This window comes from Chanodichthys erythropterus, chromosome 7 (assembly GCF_024489055.1).
Source record: "Chanodichthys erythropterus isolate Z2021 chromosome 7, ASM2448905v1, whole genome shotgun sequence".
Classification (NCBI taxonomy): Eukaryota; Metazoa; Chordata; class Actinopteri; order Cypriniformes; family Xenocyprididae; genus Chanodichthys; species Chanodichthys erythropterus.
Genome location: NC_090227.1, coordinates 39,128,832 through 39,150,430, shown reverse-complemented (window position 1 = coordinate 39,150,430; position 21,599 = coordinate 39,128,832). Strand labels below are relative to the sequence as shown.

At 37.1% G+C, this 21,599-nt stretch overlaps 2 protein-coding genes across 6 annotated transcripts in view; both read right to left on the bottom strand.

Moving 5' to 3' along the window:
* The window catches only part of ttc9b (tetratricopeptide repeat domain 9B), a 35,517-nt gene extending 29,373 nt beyond the window's left edge, over nucleotides 1-6,144 (bottom strand). Inside the window, exon 1 of the mRNA XM_067389417.1 lies at nucleotides 5,691-6,144. Within this exon, the coding sequence (XP_067245518.1) occupies nucleotides 5,691-6,144 (454 nt within the window). The remainder of the gene's footprint in view (nucleotides 1-5,690) is intronic.
* Nucleotides 6,145-8,848: 2,704 nt separating this feature from the next.
* Nucleotides 8,849-20,285, bottom strand: c7h19orf47 (chromosome 7 C19orf47 homolog). 5 transcript variants are annotated; one of them, XM_067390519.1, is made up of 8 exons: nucleotides 20,222-20,285; nucleotides 15,983-16,070; nucleotides 14,590-14,704; nucleotides 13,814-13,895; nucleotides 13,537-13,650; nucleotides 12,687-12,836; nucleotides 12,459-12,535; nucleotides 8,854-11,336 (listed from the first exon to the last, which is right to left on the bottom strand). In XM_067390519.1, exons 1-8 carry the CDS (start codon nucleotides 20,238-20,240, stop codon nucleotides 10,800-10,802), a joined length of 1,182 nt encoding a protein of 393 aa, XP_067246620.1. In that variant the 5' UTR covers nucleotides 20,241-20,285; the 3' UTR covers nucleotides 8,854-10,799. The 5 variants fall into 5 exon arrangements, with proteins under 5 accessions (XP_067246618.1, XP_067246619.1, XP_067246622.1 ...); XM_067390520.1 differs by having other exon boundaries at nucleotides 12,687-12,830; XM_067390517.1 differs by lacking the exon at nucleotides 20,222-20,285 and having other exon boundaries at nucleotides 8,849-11,336; nucleotides 15,983-16,098.
* Between the last annotated feature and the right edge of the window lie 1,314 nt (nucleotides 20,286-21,599).

Here is a 21,599-nt window from a genome sequence, read left to right as displayed (position 1 = left end):
TTTCGGTTCATTTCTTCTGTTCAGTCCATTGAGGTCAGACGTCCACGAGTAAAAACATGAACACATTGAAGAGCCGCTTTTTAGTAGACATTGAAGTTGTACTTCTAACTGAAAGCGAAGATTTTTTTTATGTTTAATACTGTAAAGCTATCTAAATGTGCATATAAATAAACGTGACATGACTTGATTGGAGTGCTGAATTACAAAGCTAATGCAAACATAACCACATCGCTATGATCAGATGCTTTCTTAACTGCTGTTTTCTCACTGGTCATTTTTATTGTGATTATTTTGTTGTTGAAAGGAGTGTGCAGCACAGATTTACATATTCATCTAAACGCCAATCCCAGCAGTGTGGGCAGCATCGGGATGTTGAAACAGTGTCGATTGTCAGTTGACCAGTAACGTTTTTATGTATTATAACAATGCAATTTTGTGAGATCATGAGCTTAAACAATGCTTGAGACAGTTGATGGGCCAGTGCTGCATCATCATGAAAGTTTAAGCCTTGCTAATTTAAATATTCAAGCGCAAGAAGACGCCAAAGAGAACACAATTCATTACTCCAGAAGTTTAGAGTGTGCAAACATCTGAAACGCGCACCCAGAAAGCTGCATCTCAGACAGCATGCAAATTCTGAAATTAGCTGTTTCATGTTCTTCAACGGACATATTTACAGAAAATTGTGTTAAAAAATGCCGTCTCTGCGAGTATCCTAGAAAACACAGTCTTAAGTGAATGTAAAAAGTCGAGGAAAACAAGGCCTATGTACAGTTTCAGTATACTGGATTCGTGCATTAGCTCTTAAAGTGACAGCAGCCTAATATTTCTGCTGCTGTCTGTGTTTCAAACAATCAAACCAAAAACTTTAATAAGAATTAATCTATGCTGAATTTATACAGTGAAGACAGTGTTATTTTAAATTTGATTACTTTATTCACTGTCTCTAACTGAAAACTACTGTTACTTGTCTTTAAAGGTGCCCAAGAATGCTTTTTCACAAGATGTAATATAAGTCTAAGGTGTCCCCTGAATGTATCTGTGAAGTTTCAGCTCAAAATACCCCATAGATTTTTTTTTAATTAATTTTTTTAACTGCCTATTTTGGGGCATCATTACCTATGCACTGATTTTGGCAGGGCGCCGCCCCTTTAATTTGCCTGCTCCCTGCCACACGAGCTTTCGATTATAATACAGCGCATTTACAGTTCACACAGCTAATATAACCCTCAAATGGATCTTTATAAGATGTTCGTCATGCATACTGTATGAATGCTTTCGAATTATGTGAGTAAAGTATTTATTTTGATGTTTACGTTTGATTCTGTATGAGTTTGAGGCTATGCTCTGTGGCTAATGGCTAATGCTACACTGTTGGAGAGATTTATAAAGAATGAAGTTGTGTTTATGAATTATACAGACTGCAAGTGTTTAAAAATGAAAATAGCGACGGCTCTTGTCTCCGTGAATACAGTAAGAAATGATGGTAACTTTAACCACATTTAACAGTACATTAGCAACATGCTAATGAAACATTTAGAAAGACAATTTACAAACACCACTAAAAATATCATGATATCATGGATCATGTCAGTTATTATTGCTCCATCTGCCATTTTTCGCTGTTGTTCTTGCTTGCTTACCTTGTCTGTGCACAGATCCAGCCGTTAATACTGCCTTTCCTTGTGTAATGCCTTGAACATGAGCTGGCATATATGCAAATATTGGGGTCATACATATTAATGATCCCGACTGTTACGTAACAGTTGGTGTTATGTTGAGATCCGCGTGTTTTCCGGAAGTCTTTTAAACAAATGAGATTTACATAAGAAGGAGGATGGGGTTTGAAACTCAATGTATGTCATTTCCATGTACTGAACTCTTGTTATTTAACTATGCCAAGGTAAATTCAAATTTTGATTCTAGGGCACCTTTAATAATGTTTTAAATTTATATTAGTTAGGCTAGTTTAGCTGTGGTATGGAAATTGGAATAGAAAATTAACCAGTGTTAATTTTCACTGGTATCTAAAATTTTGGTGTCATAACTGGCTTTTTGCAAAATCAGTTTAATGGCCAGTAAAAAATATTTATGGCTGGTAAATTTTCTTAAGCCTCCGGCAATATATCAGGGCCTTAAAGTCATCCAAACTGAATTCAAGAGATACAAATTTAGTTGGCAAAAACAAGACGAGAAACAAAACCTATGTGCACTTCAATCCTCAAAGGCCCTAAATACAGTATGAAACTATAAAATGCATTTTCATATAAGCATTTATGTAAGTTCCCTCTATATATTTCCTGCTCACCCTCATCATGACCGCAGGAGGACAAACAAAAGACTGAGGGAGGGAATTCACACAAATGGAAATTTTGCAGTGGTGTTTCTCTTTCACGCCTTAATGCTTCCCCCAGAGGGCCTGAAGTGTTTGCCACATTTGTGACATTCAATTCGACCACCATGAGAGACCACTATAGACATCAAGGGCCACAAACACCAGGCATCACACCCATCCAGATCAAGCAGATGTGCATGAGTATTAACCAATATTCTCTCAATGAGCAAACACAGTTAGCGTCTGTGATCCTTTTTATGTTATCCCGTTTATCGACAACTAAAATGACAAATTTTACATGAAATGACCTTTGGAAAACAATATGTGTTGATGTTATCACATAAAGAGGGTGTATTTATTACAATGGGCTGTAATTTACAGATTGTAGATGCTTGGACAGTGTATTGGCTGTTACACAATGCCATAATAATAAATAAATACTTCATAAGTTTCAACAAAAAGACTAAAACTACCACAAGGATATGAATTCATGTGCTTGAAAATTGAAAAAATTAGACTTATGGGTAATTTCAACATTTTCCAACGTGCTGAAAAAACAGCTAAAACCAGCCTAAGATGGTAAGCTAGTTTTAGTTGGTCTCCCATGCTTTTAAAGGGGTTTTAGCCACATTTTTAGCTGGTCAAGCTGCTAAAAGACCAGTTAAAGGTACAATATGTAATAATTTTGTCCGCTAGAGGTCGCTAGAAGCCTATTCAAAACAAAGGCGTAGCTTGAGAGCAGAATCTTGGGACATGTGGTCTCCACCTCAACGGACGGTGCAAAAGAATAGGGATAGGACTCGGGAACAAATCATGTTCATGGATGAGGTTATTTAGTATGAAGCAGAGCAGAAGCGAGTGTTGTGGGAGCTGAACGAGGCCGCTGGAGCGATTGCGCAACTCACACCTCACGAGCAGCGGGACTTTTATTATGACACAGTCGCCGGCGCTGCTACCGCTTTTCCAGTCATGAGTATGAGGTAACCCAGCGCTGTTTATCATATTAGATACATTTGAGAGTGTTGAAAATGATGTAACGTTACTCTGTGGATGCTGTGAGACACTGTTACACACTGCAGTAAGATAGATCGATTTTAGAATATCACATTAAATATTGGATGGCTTGTGTTGATAAATGGCATGCAATTCATTTTAAAATGTATTGTATGATTGAAAAAATTATGTATTACTGTTAATAAAAAATAAAGTTCCTTCTGATTACGCTATGTTAGCTATTTGACAAAATAATGTTTTTTCTCTGAGGCATGGTAAAGCATGGTACTCACAAAAAATCAAGAAAATTAGATTTAAACAATAAGACTAAACGTATTGAGCTATATAACAACAATTAGTTTTCTGTCTATAAATATATCAAAACATGTTCCCTTGTCTAGTAAAACATGTAATATTTTAAGGGGTCTTTGGTGTTTCCATGGTTTCTACAAAATAAAGCAGAAACCGAGGGTAACGCGGGTATGACACCATTGACAGGCGGCGACTCACACATCCCACAGCCTTGGTTAAAATTGCAATTTTCTCACGATTTACAAATAGTTAGAAACATTTGGGATATTGTAAGTACTCAAGTGAACAATATATATAACACACTGGCCTAGTGGTTTTTGGATATTTTACTCTCTTTAAAATATTACATATTGCACCTTTAAGACCATACCAGCTTAAACCAGTTAAAACCATAGCTGTTTTTTCAGCAGGGCTAGCCACAAAAACAAACAGAACGTTGATATAGTTTGTTTGCCAGTGAGTAATTTATGTTGTAGAACAAAGCATGAAAGTCTCTTAAGATATTGTTAACAAACCGCTATTAAAAAACAAAAACAAGAAATTCCCGACAGAATCCGTCTCGTACAAGCTAACGTGGATTTTCTTCCAGGTTTATTACAAACTAAACTAGTTAAATTGTTGTCATTTACCACAGTGGTTCCCAAACGTTTTAGCTTTTTTTCCCATCCTTCTGTGTACCCCCTCTCTTCCACTTCGACTGCAGTCACACCTTTACAATTAAGGGACAATATTTGCCCCCTAAATTGATTTTCCAGTGCATTTTTTTTTACCTTTGTGAATAACTTTATTTATTTTATAATGTTTTAAATAAAAAATGTTTAATAGAGAAATATGCAATTATGGTAAAACTAAATAAAACTTTTAAATATTAAACTAAAACCGCCAGTAGGTGGCAGCAAGTCACTGTTTTTATGAGTGAGTCATCGAGTCATTCATTCGGTAACGAAGCAAGTGGCTGTGAATGAATCATTGAATCGACTCTCACGATTCGTTCAAAGCCGCAGAATTGTGTGTTGTAGTTCTGCTGTGGTTTTCGTTAGAACTGTTATTTCATTGCAAAATAGAGTAAATACTGACAGTACTGTGATTAAAATGTACGTTTTGTTTTTTGACCTATTGTATAATCTCACGTTTTCAGTCATGTGGATATTTGGGAACAATTGCATTCTTGCTCGTTATCATCATTAAATAGCTACAAGACCTCACACAAGCTTTTTGTATTGGAGATAGTTTGAGTCTTAAATCGAAATTAATCCATTATCTGTGTCTGTATTTGTTCTTCATGCGAGTAAGTGCTAAATCCCCACTTTTACAAAGATGCATTGTCGAGAACGACAGTAATATAACGCGATTTACGGCAGCAGATTCGGCACGCAATCTATCATATGCATGCTGCTAGTGTGGATACAGTCATTTTGGACTGCACATGATTAGGTAATTTGATTAAATGTACTGGATTTACGACATTTTGGCAGTTAGAAATACATTCTCGTTTAATATTATTTAATACATGCATGTTTAATATTATTTTAAGGTAGAATTAAATTAACTACTCAGCATTTTGTTCGCGTACCCCAGTTTGGGAACCACTGGTTTAGCCTATATACTGAATATACTGAATCTTATAGAACCGAAAACTTTCCTTTTTTTCCCTTTTTTTTTTACCTCACATCACCAAGAACTTGAAAGAAAAACGAAGAAAGTGATTAGCATACATACTATGCAACATATCAAAACAGTAGTTCGCGTAGTGCGTTTAATCTTCTTGCGCTCTCAAATAACGCAACGTGACATTAAGTGAACTTGAATTATTATGACACTGGCTGAGGGAACAATGAAGGCCAAACTGGCCGCTAAGCGCAAACAATGGCGTGAGTGTCTTGTCTGTATAAAAAGACAACAGTTTTCTTGCTGTGGAATTATTAAAGCCCTTTATTAGGCACTTTAGTAACACCTTCACCTTATCAACAGCATCTCACAGTGGCTTCAGCCTCACGCATCCTCCAGCGAGCGGTTCAGAACAATGGCAGCGGCTGTTTCCGAGTCTCACCTGTCAGGCTGTCGTAGCATTCGATCTCGGTGCTCTCCACCGCTCTCCGCTGCTCTTCCGTCAGCTTGGCAGCGGCTTGATTCAGGAGGTTCACCTCGGATCCGGTGGTCCCGTCGACGACATGGACCCCTTTCAGCTGCAGCAGCGCCCTGTGATATTTCCCAATAGCTTCCCGGAATTTCTTCTCCTTGTAGCATCGGTGACCCTCCAGTTTGAAGTCGATCGCTTTCTGTATTTTCGCCTCCATCTCCATCTCCGCGCCGCCGACGCGATACACTCCACCTCCGACGTCCCCACCCGCCGCCGCCGCCGCCAGACTCCGGCCCCCAGCCTCCGGATAGCTCTTCAGGCTCTTGATCGAGTGCTGCTTCGCTTCCATCTCGCTCAGGAAGCCATGCTGTTCCGACACGGATGCCTGTGTTCTCTTTAAGGGCTGGAGCAGCGTGCTGTGCATAAAGGATGCGAGCCAAACGAGAGTCGGAAAACACAGGCGCGACCGGATAGTATCTCCCCGGGAGGAGGCAGATACAACACTGAAGATTCCCGGCTATAAAAACGCGTTAGAAGAGACAAAGAGCACAAACAAATCGCGGTCGTCTCTGGTGGAGCAGCGCGTGGAGATGATGCTGGAGCAGGACTCTTTGCCGCCGGCGAGAGCAGCTTCAGCACCACAGACAGCGCCAACGAGTACTATCGCGAGACATTATGGGAAGGAATTAATCGTGAGATGATGCTGCTACTGGTGGATCACGATTACATTAAAGAGAAGCAGTAAATCTCCAAACGTCTTAAAGCCAAATATGAATTAAAAATGCAAAGGCATGCCCATCTTTACGTCATGAAGGGGCGATGCAATTACCGCCACACTGTGTGGAATCCCCGTAGTGAAATCCAGCTTATCTGGTGACTGTGTTTTGGGATATAGTTGCTGGTTGATCAGCTAACATAACCATCTTAAGATGGTAAACACTAAAAAATGCTGGGTTATAAATAACCCAAGTTGGGTTGAAAATGGACAAACATGTACACTTATATTTACATTAAATGGCTCCACAATATTTCATTTGTAATTTAAAATATATTTGTTAAAACATTATTTTATACAAATAAACAATCTAGAAAACAAAGTGTATTTTATATATTAAAATAATGTCATGAATAAAAGTTAATAGTCATAGTTAGTAAACAACCCAACAAGTAATCCAACTATGGGTTAACATAGCACCTTCCCAACTGTGGGTTATTTTTAACCCAACTGGCTTTTAACCCATAGTTGGGTTATTTTTAACCCAACATTTTTTAGTGAGCAGCAATTGGGTTAAATGTTTGTCCAACCTACTGGGCAGTTTTATTTAACTCAAGCAATACAGTTATTTTTAAACAATAGTTGTTTAAAATGAACCAAAAATATGTTGATAAATAACATTTATTAATAAGTTTAATGAATAATTAAACAATAAACATTTATTAAATTGCTTATTAATAAATGTTCACCTTTTGATTATTATTGTTGCCTCTAGTAATTTTGCGTCCTATTTTTAATTTCCAACCTATTTTGGATTCTTTTTAAGCCACTCATATAGTCATTTTTAAACAATAGTTGGGTTAAATAAAACTACCCAGCATGCTGGGCAAATATTTAAAGGATTAGTTCACTTTCAAATTAAAATTTCCTGATCATTTACTCACCCCCATGTCATCCAAGATGTTCATGTCTTTCTTTCTTCAGTCGAAAAGAAATTAAGGGTTTTTGAGGAAAACGTTCCAGGATTTTTCTCCATATAGTGGACTTCAATGGAGTCCAAACGGTTGAAGGTCAAAATTACAGTTTCATTGCAGCTTCAAAGCGTTCTACACGATCCCAGACGAGAAATAAGAGTCTTATCTAGAGAAACCATCGCTCACCAAACTTAAAATCTAAGGGCTTACTTTAAATATATTAGGAAAAAGAGTTTCAGCTGCCAAAAAAGTTAGGGAATCCCTGCATTGCATGTTAATATGAAATGACATGAAATTGTACATTTTAATGTGTTTGAAAGACAAAATCCTTCCAGAGACAGTAGCCTAATAAGGTTCGATGACTCACTCCCCATTTCACAGACAAGTTAGTCAAGTTTTGTCCTGGACTGAAATGCATGTTTGAGCCGTCTTCACTGATAGCAACCTAATACCTTAAAATATGTCAGTGCCATTGTTTGTCTACTTAAATACCCTTATTGAACCCCAAGGCCTAATCCTGGCTTAGTCTAAGCCCTGTCTGTGAAACCGGGCCACTGTATTAATTCAAATAATAATTAATATGTTCATCAGGAGCTGATTGTTGAGAAATTGGTTTTGGTCTCAGTTTTCAGTTATACTCACATAACTAGTGGCTGGTAGTGGCAATTGCACAAACCTGGAAGAACTTCTGAATGTATATAAGCAGACTTTTCTTGTAGGAAAATATAACAAAAATAAAATGAATTAACTATGAATAAGTTAGTCAGTCAGCCAGCCCACAGACAATTGTAGAAGTGACATGTAATCGTAATCAATAGAAAAGTAACTGTAGTCTGATTACGAGTACTTTAAAACGTAATCTAAAATGTAATCTAATTACAAGTACTTCACTTTTGGAATTTGAGTATGTAGATTACATGTAATCAGTTACTACCCAGCTACCCAGAAGCATTAAAAAGATACTATTACTTTGTTTTCATCTATTAAAAACAACATAAATATACAAGTAAATCTTGTGTAGTTACATTATAATTAATAACAGCCTAATTGAAAACAAAGTCAGCATTAAGAGACAAATGTTGAACGGCTCAAGTCCTTTTACAACACTAGAGACACAAAAGCTGGTGCGGTCCTCACCATCTATGTCATTTACTAGTGCATGTATTAAAGGCAGTTCAGCGCAATGTTTTGTTGCAAGCTCATCAGTTTCAACTCATCTATCATTTGGGAGAAACTAGGACTAATAAAAATAATTGTCATTATCTCTGTAAAGTGACCTTCTTTATCAAACTAATTATGCTGTAAAAGTCTTAAATGTAAAATTTCAGGATATTGATGCTGGTTCACAGAAGATAATTTATACTATTGCAGACCTTCATTCATCAACTTGCTCCACAACCACAAAAATGGAAATAAATCTTTCATCTTAACCACTTTCAAACATATATTGTGCAGATCAGTTTCATCCATTTGTGAAATGCACTCAAATTTAGATAGGATTATAATGACGGCCCTTCAAACCATTGAGACAATAATAAACATGATAAATATAAACCCAGTTCAAGTTAATCCACTTCATACAGCATTTGAAAAATAAAAAGCAATTCAAGGTTTTTCCGTTTCGTCTTTTTATATTCAATCCATTCCCAAGACAAATAATCTTCATCAATATTTCATAAACTTACCCAGTTAAAATGTTTTCCAGTTATTATTCCTTAAACATAACCTAACTTAGAAATTCTGCATATGAGATGCATCAAATTAAAACATTTATAAAAACAGAAGAAACATGATGTAAAACACAGAAAGTGAAGGGGAATACCTATTACAACAGGATGATTAGTGGATACTGTAGTCAACAGTATAACGGGGTGAAAACATACACAATACACAAGGGTCCACCTCCACGTGTGTTGCTTGGCAACAGCATGCTATTACCAATGTTATATTTGCTCTGCCTAAGTATGGCATTTCAAATGTGGAAATTTGATAGCAAAGACTCTTTTACACACTGATCATGATTTTGGGTCTTCAAGCAAAGTAACAGTTGTGGTCATGGGGGGGGGGGGGGGTCACATGACACTTAATTACTATTCAAATGCATGCAAATGTTGGAGAAGTTTTGCATTCTGTGGCATTCAAATGCCCAATTTTGGTGAACTCTGACCTGCAAATTTGTATCGTGAAGACATGTTACCGAAAGAAGAATGATATGTCACGGCATGATCTCTTAGCTGATTGCAATAAAACACAAACTTTGCAGCACTGCAGGAAAGTATATATATATAAGTGTTGTCAAAAGATTAATTGCGATTAATCGCATCCATAAATCTGTATATTTATTATGTACATATAAAAATACACATGTATATATTTAAGAAATGTTTACATATGTAAATATTTTATAAATAAATATATTTTTGTTCAATATATACATGCATATATGTGTATTTGTACATACATAAAATGTACACACATATATTATGTAAAAAACTTATTTTGGGTGCGATTAATCACGATTAATTGTTTTGGCAGCACTTATATATATATATTACTTGTTAATTGTTGAATTTTATTCATTTTGTAAAGTCTAGTGTGACCACAGGTTAAGGCGCATTAATGGCAATGCTCACGTGTGCAGTTTTAAGCCATTAAAAAGGCTTTTACGATCCTTTAAGTTAAAGGGAGAGGTCACCAAAAAAAGCATAATTGTGTTATTTACTCACCCTCATGTCCAAACCTATATGACTTACTTTCTTCTGCAGAACACAAAAGAAAATATTTTGAGGAATGTTGGTAACCAAATCATTTTAATGTCCACTACATAAGAAAGTAAGTCACGACATGAGGGTGAGTAAATGATGACAATAATCATTTTTAGGTGAACTATCTCTCTAAAAACAGGAGGAGGTAAGAGGATGGTTGAATATGAGCTTACTTCACAGAGTCGTCGGTAAGCTGAGGTGTTTGTGGTAAACAGCACATGCTTTCACTTACGTCTCTTGGCTACTGTAGTGGGAAAAATGGATATTTCGAGCATTTGATGCTGGGCGTCATGCATTATAAAATCTTCATTACAAACCCATTTAATGTGGAAAGACGTTTCACTCACAGGGGCGCAGGAGAGTAGCTATCAAAGTAGGAGAGCTGGATTCCCATTACCAAACATAATGACAACAGTATGTCCACACATGGACATTTAACATATTGCAGTCGTCCCTTTTTTGACCCCTAATATCATAATCATAACACTTCATGAGGTACAGCATATTGACTTCCCAATCCATCAAGGGTGGTCCTCCACTCTCTCAAATAAAAATTCAGGTGGGTTTTAGGTTATAAAAGAGGCAAGCTGGATAAAAAGGGGTGCCCTTTTCAGTTTTCTTGGCATTAGGTTTTCCGGGTGCCCAGTCTCTTGAATACACTGACTGCCCCAGCGTCCATCTGAGCCCCGTGAGTGTCACCTGTGCTGCTACTGACCTTAGGGCTGGCCAGAGCGAAGCTGCCCTGGGCTTTGCTTCTGCTGCTCGTGACTCGACTGTCCTGAGTGTCTGGGGGCTGAATGACTAGAGGGGTCGAGGAGGTAGGTTTGACTGAGGGGGCCTTTCCCAGTCTCTGCAGTACACCCAGTTTGGGTGTCCCCTCCTGGCTGGAGGAGGAGGTAGAGGAGATAGGTGGTGGGCCTTCAGATGGGGGGAGTTTGTACTTGGCGCCAAGTCGACGCAGAGTGAAGGGCTTAGATTTGGTGGTTAGAGTCTCTTTTTTAGAAAAAGGTGGTGGTCGTTTGAGGACGCCGGCATACTGCAGCACCGAGCCTTCATCGTCGCTGTCATTGTCCTCTAAGGAGTCAGTGATATCATTGGTCTTCACTCCAGCCTCTTCTTCCTCCTCTGCTTCGCCCAGTCGGCTAAACACACCCGTTGGCTGCTGCACGACAAAAAAAGACAGGAAGACAACGATAAAGAAGAGTTATTATTTGCCACCCTTTATAATTAGTTCACATCAGTTAACGCATTGGGAAACAAACAACAAATAACACTTTTCTGAATACCTTGTTCGGGAAGGCACGTACTGAAAATATTCGGCACAGTCATTCCTTGTGTTTGCTGGATAGCAGGTGAGCCAGGGGATAGCACGACATTATACATAAACCTCTAAAATCACTACGCTATAATAACGTGTGTGTGAAGTGTAAACTACATAAATGAAACGAGCGCAAATATATAGTTGTATTGCCTTCTCTGTGAGACTCTCAGAAATCAGACCTTTGTCAAAGAGTAATATCAGATTAGATATTGATTAGATATCGGTGGCTGTTAAATGTCCTGCAGCCAGAACCTCACTGCTCGTGCACAATTAACATACAAATGACAATATACTCACAGTTCTTTCGTTCTTTTTTTTAGAGGTAAAAAAGTTGGAAACACCTTTACAGCAATATAGTTAAACATCCTGGTGCCATCCACGCTACTGAGACCGACGTTTAGATGAATATGTATGTGCTGCGTGCTTTCTTTTAAAATTTCACTGTTATGATAGTTTGATTATAAAGTATATTTGAGACCATAAACTATAGATCAGGCTATGTGAGACTATAGTTTGAATGAATCCTTTTTCTTTGCATGACACATGGACACCACAGTACAGAATGGCTCTTTCAGCATAATCCTGAACACTGTAAAAACATTCATTTCATGTGTCATTGAACGGAAGAGAGGCTCTTGGGAGCGTGTGTAACTGTCACATAAAAATCAGTCTACAGGCTTTCATAGACAACATAAGATGTCGGGGAAGGTCTTTTATTTAAAGCTTTGTTACAAGCTGTTCACACATTGGCAATAAAACAGTGATTAATAAATGAAAATTCTTACATATAGCTCCTTTAACATTTAGCAATGATGTAAAAACAAATTACCTAAAAAAACAAAATCAACTAACGTTAACTAAGTTAACATTACACAAAGTTATGGAGTCATTAAACAATGTGCGTAATAAAAAGAAAACGATTGTCTTGTTTATCTGATGGGCATAAACAATACAATTTCTCACCTTATTGGCTGAGATGGTGTCAGTCTTGGACTCTGCCCCAAGTCTGTCAAACACTGAAGTACGTTTTAAAACCTTGGCTGTGGCAATGAAAGGAGAGATGACAAGATTTAATCAATCTCATCTGTATTAACTGCATATTTTCTGTTAGGCATGTCTATTCTCAATACTTCAAATTACAGCAATATCATGCAAGCTTGAAGCCTCAACAAATACACTATGTCAGAGCACCTTTCTTGGCCTGCTGTGCCAGGATGCGTCGAGTGCGATCTGTAGTGCCTTTTGGCATGTTTATGATATATTTTCCCTCCATTTCTCTAGTGACTCGCCGGCGCTTCACTTGCAACCCATTTTCTTCTGCTGGCTTGCTGGGAACTAAAACTGGGAAAGTTTTAAATCATCCCATTTCATTTAAAGAGATAGTTCAAATTCATGTACTCTACTGTTCAAAGGCTTGGGGTCAGTACATTTTGAAAGAAAGAAAGAAAGAAAGAAAGAAAGAAAGAAAGAAAGAAAGAAAGAAAGAAAGATGCATTAAATTGTCCAAAGTGACAGTAAAACCTTTACATTACACAATGTTTCTATTTCAAGTTTTCAAATAAATGCTGTTTCAACTTTAATTTTCAGGATTCATCAACAAAAAAACAGCATTTTTTTAACAATAATAATAATAAGAAATGTTTCTTGAGCATCAAATCAGTATAGTATATTAGAATAATATCTGAAGGATCATGTGATACTGAAAACTGGAGTAATGATGCTGAAAATTTAACTTTGATCACAGGAATAAATTACATTTTACAGTATTAAAATGGAAAACAGTTATTATAAATTATACTAGTATTTCCACAATATTACTGTTTTTACTGTATTTTGATCAATTAAATGCATCTTTGGTGAACATAATGGACTTCTATTAAAAAAATTCTTACCAACCCCAATTTTTTGAACAATAGTGTATACAATAAATATATAAATTATATATACTATTGTTGTGTCCTGTAATCTGAGCAGTTAAAGACTAGCAGTGTGTATTCACTGACATCTCTACTCATCTACAATAAAGTTCAATCACAGGCACCTGTTTTGGCACTGGCGTTGGAGACCGTCACTGATATTCGGTTGTCAGGGCGCCGAGCAGGAGTGCTTGGTGGGGAGTCCCGACTCAGAGCATTGGCGATCATGCGTGTGGCAGCTGTCAGAGCAACATGAACATTACCAGAGCTACAGCTTCAGCCCACTCAGACAAAGATAAATCACTCCCTGTATGAGCAACCAGTAAAGAACTGCAGGGAAACTGTAAATTAAGGACATGAGGAACAAGTGTATGAAAACAGCTTGATACTTTAAATACTTACGAGTGTTAGCAGTACGTCTCAGTTCAGCCTGTACACTAGTTTGTCCAGACGAAATGGCCTCAGTTGTCATTTTACACATATCCTGTATTAAGAGGAAGGAAGAGTAGTTCACATTTTAGAATAATGAAGCATGCCAACTTTCAGTGGTCAACAAATATTGATACCAATATTTAGAGATAAGGGCTGCTGATATCATATTACTTTATTTTATTCATAATTTTTCAAAATTCACATTTAAAAAAAAATGTCAATTTATAAATATTCCTCTATATTATTGGAACACTTAAAGGAACACTCCACTTTTTTTGAAAATAGGCTCATTTTCCAACTCCCCTAGAGTTAAACGGTTGAGTTTTACCGTTTTCGAATCCATTCAGCTCGATTTTCATTTTCTGTCGGTCTTAGTACACGATTTAACTACAGAAGAGTCAAGTTTTAAATAGGAAAAATATCAAAACTCTTTAGTCATTTTTAAGCACGATGCTAACGGTCTAATCAGATTCAATGAACAATGCTAAGCTATGCTAAAAGTGGTACCGCCAGAACCGGAGATCGACTGAATGGATTCGAAAACGGTAAAACTCAACTGTTTAACTCTAGGGGAGTTGGAAAATGAGCCTATTTTCAAAAAAAGTGGAGTGTTCCTTTAAGTTAACCTGCCAAGTAATCAAATTCAATAATAAAATTGGCAAAATATTGGCAAATTAATTAGGGTTTCACTAATAGACATTTCACTTTTTGAAACCTTTACACCCTAATCCAACATTTTCACCCACCTGTCTATACACATGCTTTGCATGTTTGAGAATAGCTATGATGTCCCCGATGACTGTGATTCCCAAGTCCATCATTATTTCTTTACTGAGGTCCATGAGCATGTTTTTCTGAATCCTGGACAGAAAAAAAGCAGTTGAAGTTACTTTTTCGAGACATTCACAGCATCCAATTGTGCTACCTGTTGTTCAGAATGCGGTTTGTTCACATTTCAGAGCAAATCCGGACAGCTCAAAATGGTGAAAAAAATCCAGAAAACAAAGCATACACAAGCAGGCTGAGATCTTTTGCTGAATATTCTCTTAATAACAGGCAGTTTGGGGGGGTAATGCATTACAAGTAATGCAAGTTACGTAATCAGATTACTTTTTTCAAGTAACTAATAAAGTAGCACATTACTTTTAAATTTTACTTTTAAACTTAACTTTAAGTAATGCAAGTTACATTGTTTTCCCATTTATTGACCGACAGCTCTCCTGTCCTCATGTTGAGAGAAATCAGGAGTAACGGCAGAGGCGTTGTGTGTGAACATGATGGTTATTGTAGATCTAGACTAAATGTGAGCATGCTTTTACTCATCTCATCTCACAAAAAGAGATTCAGTATTCCTCAATATGAATAAAAAAAATGAAATGCAAACTCAGATCATTATGCAAACCAGCAATAACTAAATATGGTAATGTTCAACGATCCAATTCAACCATACTGAAAAATGACATGCTGGGTAATCGGGCTGATTTTGGGCCAATTTTTTTCATTTTCTGACAATCCTAGGTAATGTCCCGATTATCTTGATGGTTCTACAGATTATCTTATCAGATGTTTCTGTGGTGTGAGGAGTGTTAAGAGTGACAATCTGCTCAGGAGAAAAAGCAGAGGCACACCACATCCACACCACACACTATAGGCGCAAAATGGTTAAATCTTGGATTATTTGTCCTCATGTTTGTGATCTCTCACATTTTGAAAATACTTTAGTGTGTACCCTGCATAAGAGTGTTAAACTTTCTTCTCCTGCAATCCAGAATGGCAGTGCAGCTAAAAGGTTTGTTTGAGCTGCGCCCTCTACTGTAAAGGCATGAATTTGCATTTCCTTCAGCCTGAGGATTATTCATTTCACTTTTGGTGTGAAAGGGCCTTAACATTTGCCAAAAATAAAACTTTTCTGTTGTTGTTATAAAAAAAAACAACAACAAGCAAACCCAGCACAGGAGAAAAAGTAATGCAAACATAATGTAACATTACTTTCCATAAAAGTAACTAAGTAACAGTTACTTTTTAGGGGGGGTAACGCAATATTGTAACATTACTTTCCCCAACAGGAACAGTACAGATGAACAGTTCATGTTTATTTGCATACGATTACTACATTAAAAGGCAATCATCTGTTTTTACCTGTTATCAACAAATGACACAGCATAGTTGACAGCCAGTCCAGGAGGGATCCCAGCATCTTTGAAGAACTGGATCCATTCTGAGGTGGCTAAAGTACCAAAGAAAACAGTTATCATATGCATTATGAGAATACCTAACATTTTGAATTTAAAAGTGGTCTCAAATGACACACTATGCACTTCACTGTGTAGTGAAAGAATTTTATAAGGTTATTTTATCATTCAAAATCTGAGTCTGATATAGCACCTCCCCCTCAACTACGTCAGGAAAACTGCAACAGTTAAAGGTGCAGCGTGCAAATTTTAGTGGCATCTAGCAGAGAGGCTGCAAATTGCAATATAGAGAAGCTACGGTGGCCAACAGGGGACAAAGATGTCATTGTCTGAGACAGCAGAGAATAGCCAATCAAGCAATCACGCTCTGTAAAGCGGTTTGTCTGTTTAGGGCTACTGTAGAAACATGCCGGCACAAAATGTGTATGTAGATAGAAATGGCTCATTCTAAGGAAATAAAAACATAACGGTTCATTATGTAAGGTCTTTATACACCACTGAAAACATTTTATATGAAAACGTATATATCATATTGCATTTCTGTCAATAGATCCTCCTAAAATTTACACATTGCACCTTTAAGTGCATGAAGCGTCCAACGTTTCACACTAAGTGCACTTTGTTTTGTTTTTTCAAATTTTCAGTGTGAACACTACTTGCACTATTTATACTACAAAACGGCATAGAATCGTGCATAAGTATGTAAACTGGGATGCATCTAATGAGAAATGTGTGCATTCTTTTTATGTTACAAAGAACTATAAATTTAAATTAAAGCAATCAGCATTATTAAATTATCTTATTGTTTAGCATGGATTAGCCTCTGTTAGCTTTTAGATATGGCCGCTGTCAGATTAAGGAAAGTGTTGTTGAATGTATAGATAAATTTTTATTTAAAAAAAAAAAGCAATTTTGATATTCAGTTTTTTTTTTTTTCAGCAACATTAATAACTATAATTCCATAGATTGAGAATTTATTTTAATATGCATATTTGGAATTAATTGGATGACACTATTTTCATATGGTTATGGAAATACACCCTCATTCATAAAGGTATAAAATAGGCCTAGAAAATCTATTCTATGAGGTAATCAGAAAATTAGTGCAGACCACACTCCACATGGAGAAGAGGTCAGCAGCATATGGGACATGCATGACAAAGAACACATGGTCAGCCAGAGCAGCTGCATGGGTGTTATTTTTAAAGTTGTGAGACTTGTCGGTAACTGAATTCTCCTGCTCAAGGCCGTTCACAAGCTTAAAGGGATAGTTCACCCAAAAATTAAAATTCTGTCATCATTTACTCACCCTCAAGTTGTTCCAAACCTGTATGAATTTCGTTCTTCTGCCAAACACAAAAGATAATATTTTGAAGAATGTTGGTAACTAGACAATTGACCCTTCGCCGAGAGTTTGACTGACAAGGGATCTAACCAATCAAGACACCAAATCTGCCATTTTGTCCAACAAAGCAGTCAGGAGTTAGATTAACCTCAGTGGACTTGAACTTGAAAAATGGTGTGTACTGACGTCTTTCCGCATTTGAAACAACATTCCATCTCATGTTCATTCATGTGTATTTGATGCTATAAATTAACTAGTAGGAAGAGATGATCGGTTCACAAGCCGCTACAGCAATCTGTCACGACACATTAAAGAGCCACAAAACTGGCTGTTACCTTGGCCAGGTCTCTCTTGTAAAAGAGATTTTAAACCTCAATGAGACTTCCTGGTTAAATAAAATAAACATTTTTTATTGTTCGAATTTCTTAAAGGAACATTCCCCTTTTTTTAAAAAAATAGGCTCATTTTCCAGTTCCCCTAGAGTTAAATTTTAGAGCCCATATGGCTAGGAACTGTACTCTCGTTCCGGCGTAATAATCAAGGAACTTTGCTGCCTTACCATGGCAGGCGCAATGATATTATGCAGCGGCTGTGACAGAGAGCGTGCCTTGCAACCATGGAGACATTTGTGAGAGACGCTGCGTAATATCATTGTGCCAGAATGAGAGTATAGTTCCTAGCCATATCGGCCTAGAAAATCGCAACTTTTGATTTTCCGTCAGTCTTAGTACATGATGTAACTACAGTCAAGTTTTAAACAGGAAAACTACTGTAACCCTTTGGTCATTTTTTAGCACGATGCTAACGGTCTAATCAGATTCAATGAACTATGCTAAGCTATGCTAAAAGTGGTACCGCCAGACCCGGAGATCGGCTAAATGGATTCGAAAACAGTAAGGCTATTTCTCAATTCCAAGAACGCAGAGAACGGACTTGCGTTCTCGTGGAGTCCGGTCTTGCCAGGCGACCTTGAAAGAACGATCTCGGAAGGACGCGAGGACAGAGAACGCATCATTTGAGAATTGAGATGTGCTTCGATCTTGTTGCTCAACTGACCAACTGACCGTCCCAGCATATTATAAGTGGCTAATGCACAGTAAATACAACATAACATCACAAACAGATGTCATAACCTGTTCAAAAAAAATATTTCATATAATTATAGACATTGTTTTCATATAATTATCTTTTTATGTCACCGCGTGTATTTATGAAAATGAGTAGCCTTTGGCTGTTATGCTTTGTCAATGTTAAGATTATTTTTTATATGTCAATAAAAATACTGGCTTTCTTCAGGTTATCATTTTATTAAAATTAAGCAAAACAAACAGTTTACTTTCACGAGCCGTCACGTATTTGCGAGCTTGTAGCTGGAATCTCACAAGAAATTCAAAGCTTACAGGCTTCCGTACGTCGACCGCCGCAGCGTCTTCTGGGATTTTTAACGGTTCGATTCCCTCAAGTTTGCATTCGATGCATCCTCGATATCAAGAACACATCCGGGTACTTTCATGCGTCCTCCGTTCTTGAGTACTGGAATGAACTTCGACGGTTGATGATGACGTAAAGCAAGAACACAAGGACGCAAGATCGCTGAAGAACGCATATTGAGAAACAGCCTAAAACTCAACTGTTTAACTCTAGGGGAGTTGGAAAATGAGCCTATTTAAAAAAAAAAAAAAAAAATGGAGTGTTCCTTTAAAAAAAATTACACAACTTGAAAGCTGGGACTTTGTTTCATATCATAAGTAACCTGCTCTGTCTTGTCAGTGTCCTCTTTACTTTGCGATGCATTTTTCACTGCGTGTGGCACAGCGCCATGGCTTGTCGGAGAACAGTAACTAAGTGGGGCAGGTCTTTGCGAAGGGTCAACTGATGGGACCCCATTGACTTCCATAGTATTTTTTTTCCATATTATGGAAGTCAATGGGGTCCATCAACTGTTTGTTTACCACATTCTTCAAAATATATCCATATGCGCATATAAACATATTCTTCATAATATATTCATATATGCATATAAATTCTTATTTTGTTTTCAGCAGGATAAAGAAAATCATACAGGTTTTGAACAACTTGAGGGGTGAGCAAATAATGACAATTCTCATTTTTGGGTAAACTATCCCTTTAACAAAACTAGCTGCATTGATATAGTCAAATTAATTTATATAACTATAAGAAGTGAGAAGTTTTCAGTGTTCAGTGTGTCAGTCGTATTACTGGTCCACACTAGAGTATATTCTAACAAGTCTAAACTCGGCTGAAAAACTGCTTTAAAATGCCTAAAATGGTCTTAGTTGATCTCAAAGACTGGCTGGTCAGCAAACTGGCCTCACAACTGAAAAGGTGCCAAAATCCTTCATAAATCAGGCCAACCTCACTAGGCAGGGAGACTAGATAAGCGAAACAAACCAGTTTATTATTTTTTTTAGCGGAGGATCAAAATAATTCTTACTTACACATACAGAAAAACAATTATTTTAAGGGGATTGCTCTATAAACACGTTCACATACAGTAATACCACTCAAAATGACTTTAGAATAATACAACACAAACATTTCACTCTATTTGCTAATATGACATATTGAAGCAAGTGCGTGGGATAAAAACAGTATATTAATAACAATGTTGTCGTGTAAAAAAAGAGACAATAGTATTGCAACGCGGGGCCTGATTCATTGAAGCCAGCCGCTGTTTGGCGCTTTAGCCCTTCGTGAAGACCAAACGTAAATAATCTCCTATTAAAGTCTCACCACAGAAAGCTAAATATTAATTTAAGCCACCTCATGTACCTGTATAGTGACCAAATTCCAGACATAAGGGTCATTTCTTTCTCTTACCTGTTGTGACGGTCGCCATCTTCCCAGGGAAAAACCGACGCGTTGCGGAAATCTTGTGACGTAACATCCTCTCCGTCTTCGGAACAAATCGGCTGACCGGAATGTTCCGAATGAACTGAGCAATCACTGGCTCCAAAACATGTTTTATTTAACATTTAGTTGCTCCAGTGGGTCAATTTGAGTGTAATTACTGTTACAACTGGAAGGCTGTTATTAAACGGAATTTTCCATGACAACCTTAATCGCCATTCATTATATGGAAAAGAGATGCAATGCAAATGTTAACGGTGTCATTCTGTCTTACTCATCTATTTTTAATTTTCACATAAGAAAGTCTAACGGGTTTATAAGCAACATAAGGGTTAATAAATCATGATAATACTGTAATTTTTGGGTGAACTATTCCTCTGATTTTATACCTCAATGTGCTGTTTCTATTATATCCAGTAGAGGGCGTTAAAAGCTCATTAAAGGGTTAGTTCACCCAAAAATAAAATTTCTGTCTTATGTACTCACCCTCGCGTCGTCGCAAAACCTTAAAGGATTAGTTCACTTTCAAATTAAAATTTCCTTATAATTTACTCACCCACATGTCATCGAAGATGTTCATGTCTTTCTTTCTTCAGTCGAAAACAAATTAAGGTTTTTGATGAAAACATTCCAGGATTTTTCTCCATATAGTGGACTTCAATGGAGCCCAAACAGTTGAAGGTCAAAATTACAGTTTCATTGCAGCTTTAAAGCGTTTTACATGATCCCAGACGAGAAATAAGGGTCTTATCTAGAGAAACCATCGCTCATTAAATTAAAAATTATATACGTTTTAACCATAGACGCTCGTCTTGAACTAGCTATCTTCTTCTTCTTCTCTATTAAAATTCCAGCAGTGTAGACACTGCTAAGTGTAATGCTGCCCTCCACAGGTTAAAGTTTGAACTAATTGTTATATACTTGCACTAGCATATTGTATATGATAATTTAGTTCAAACTTTGACCTGTGGAGGGCAGTAATACACTTAGCAGTGTCTACACTGCTGGAATTCTAATACTCATGTGCATACATAAACATGGAAGCCTGCACTGCGTTCACTACATCAACTGTGTATGACCAAATTGTTAAATAAAGTCATTATTTTTGTTTTATCTTAACAATTTGTGTTCTGACGAATGTCTTACGGGTTTGGGATGCCATGAGGGTGGGTAATTAATGACAGAAATGTATTATTTACTAACCCTTTAATATCATATATCCTTGTTTGAGAGTTTGTTTTCAGATGCCACAGACCCCAAAATATAAACATCCCCGTGCAAGTGACCCCATCCAAAAATGGGCATCCAAAGGCACCTATATATAATGATTCAATTTATACTGTGAAAA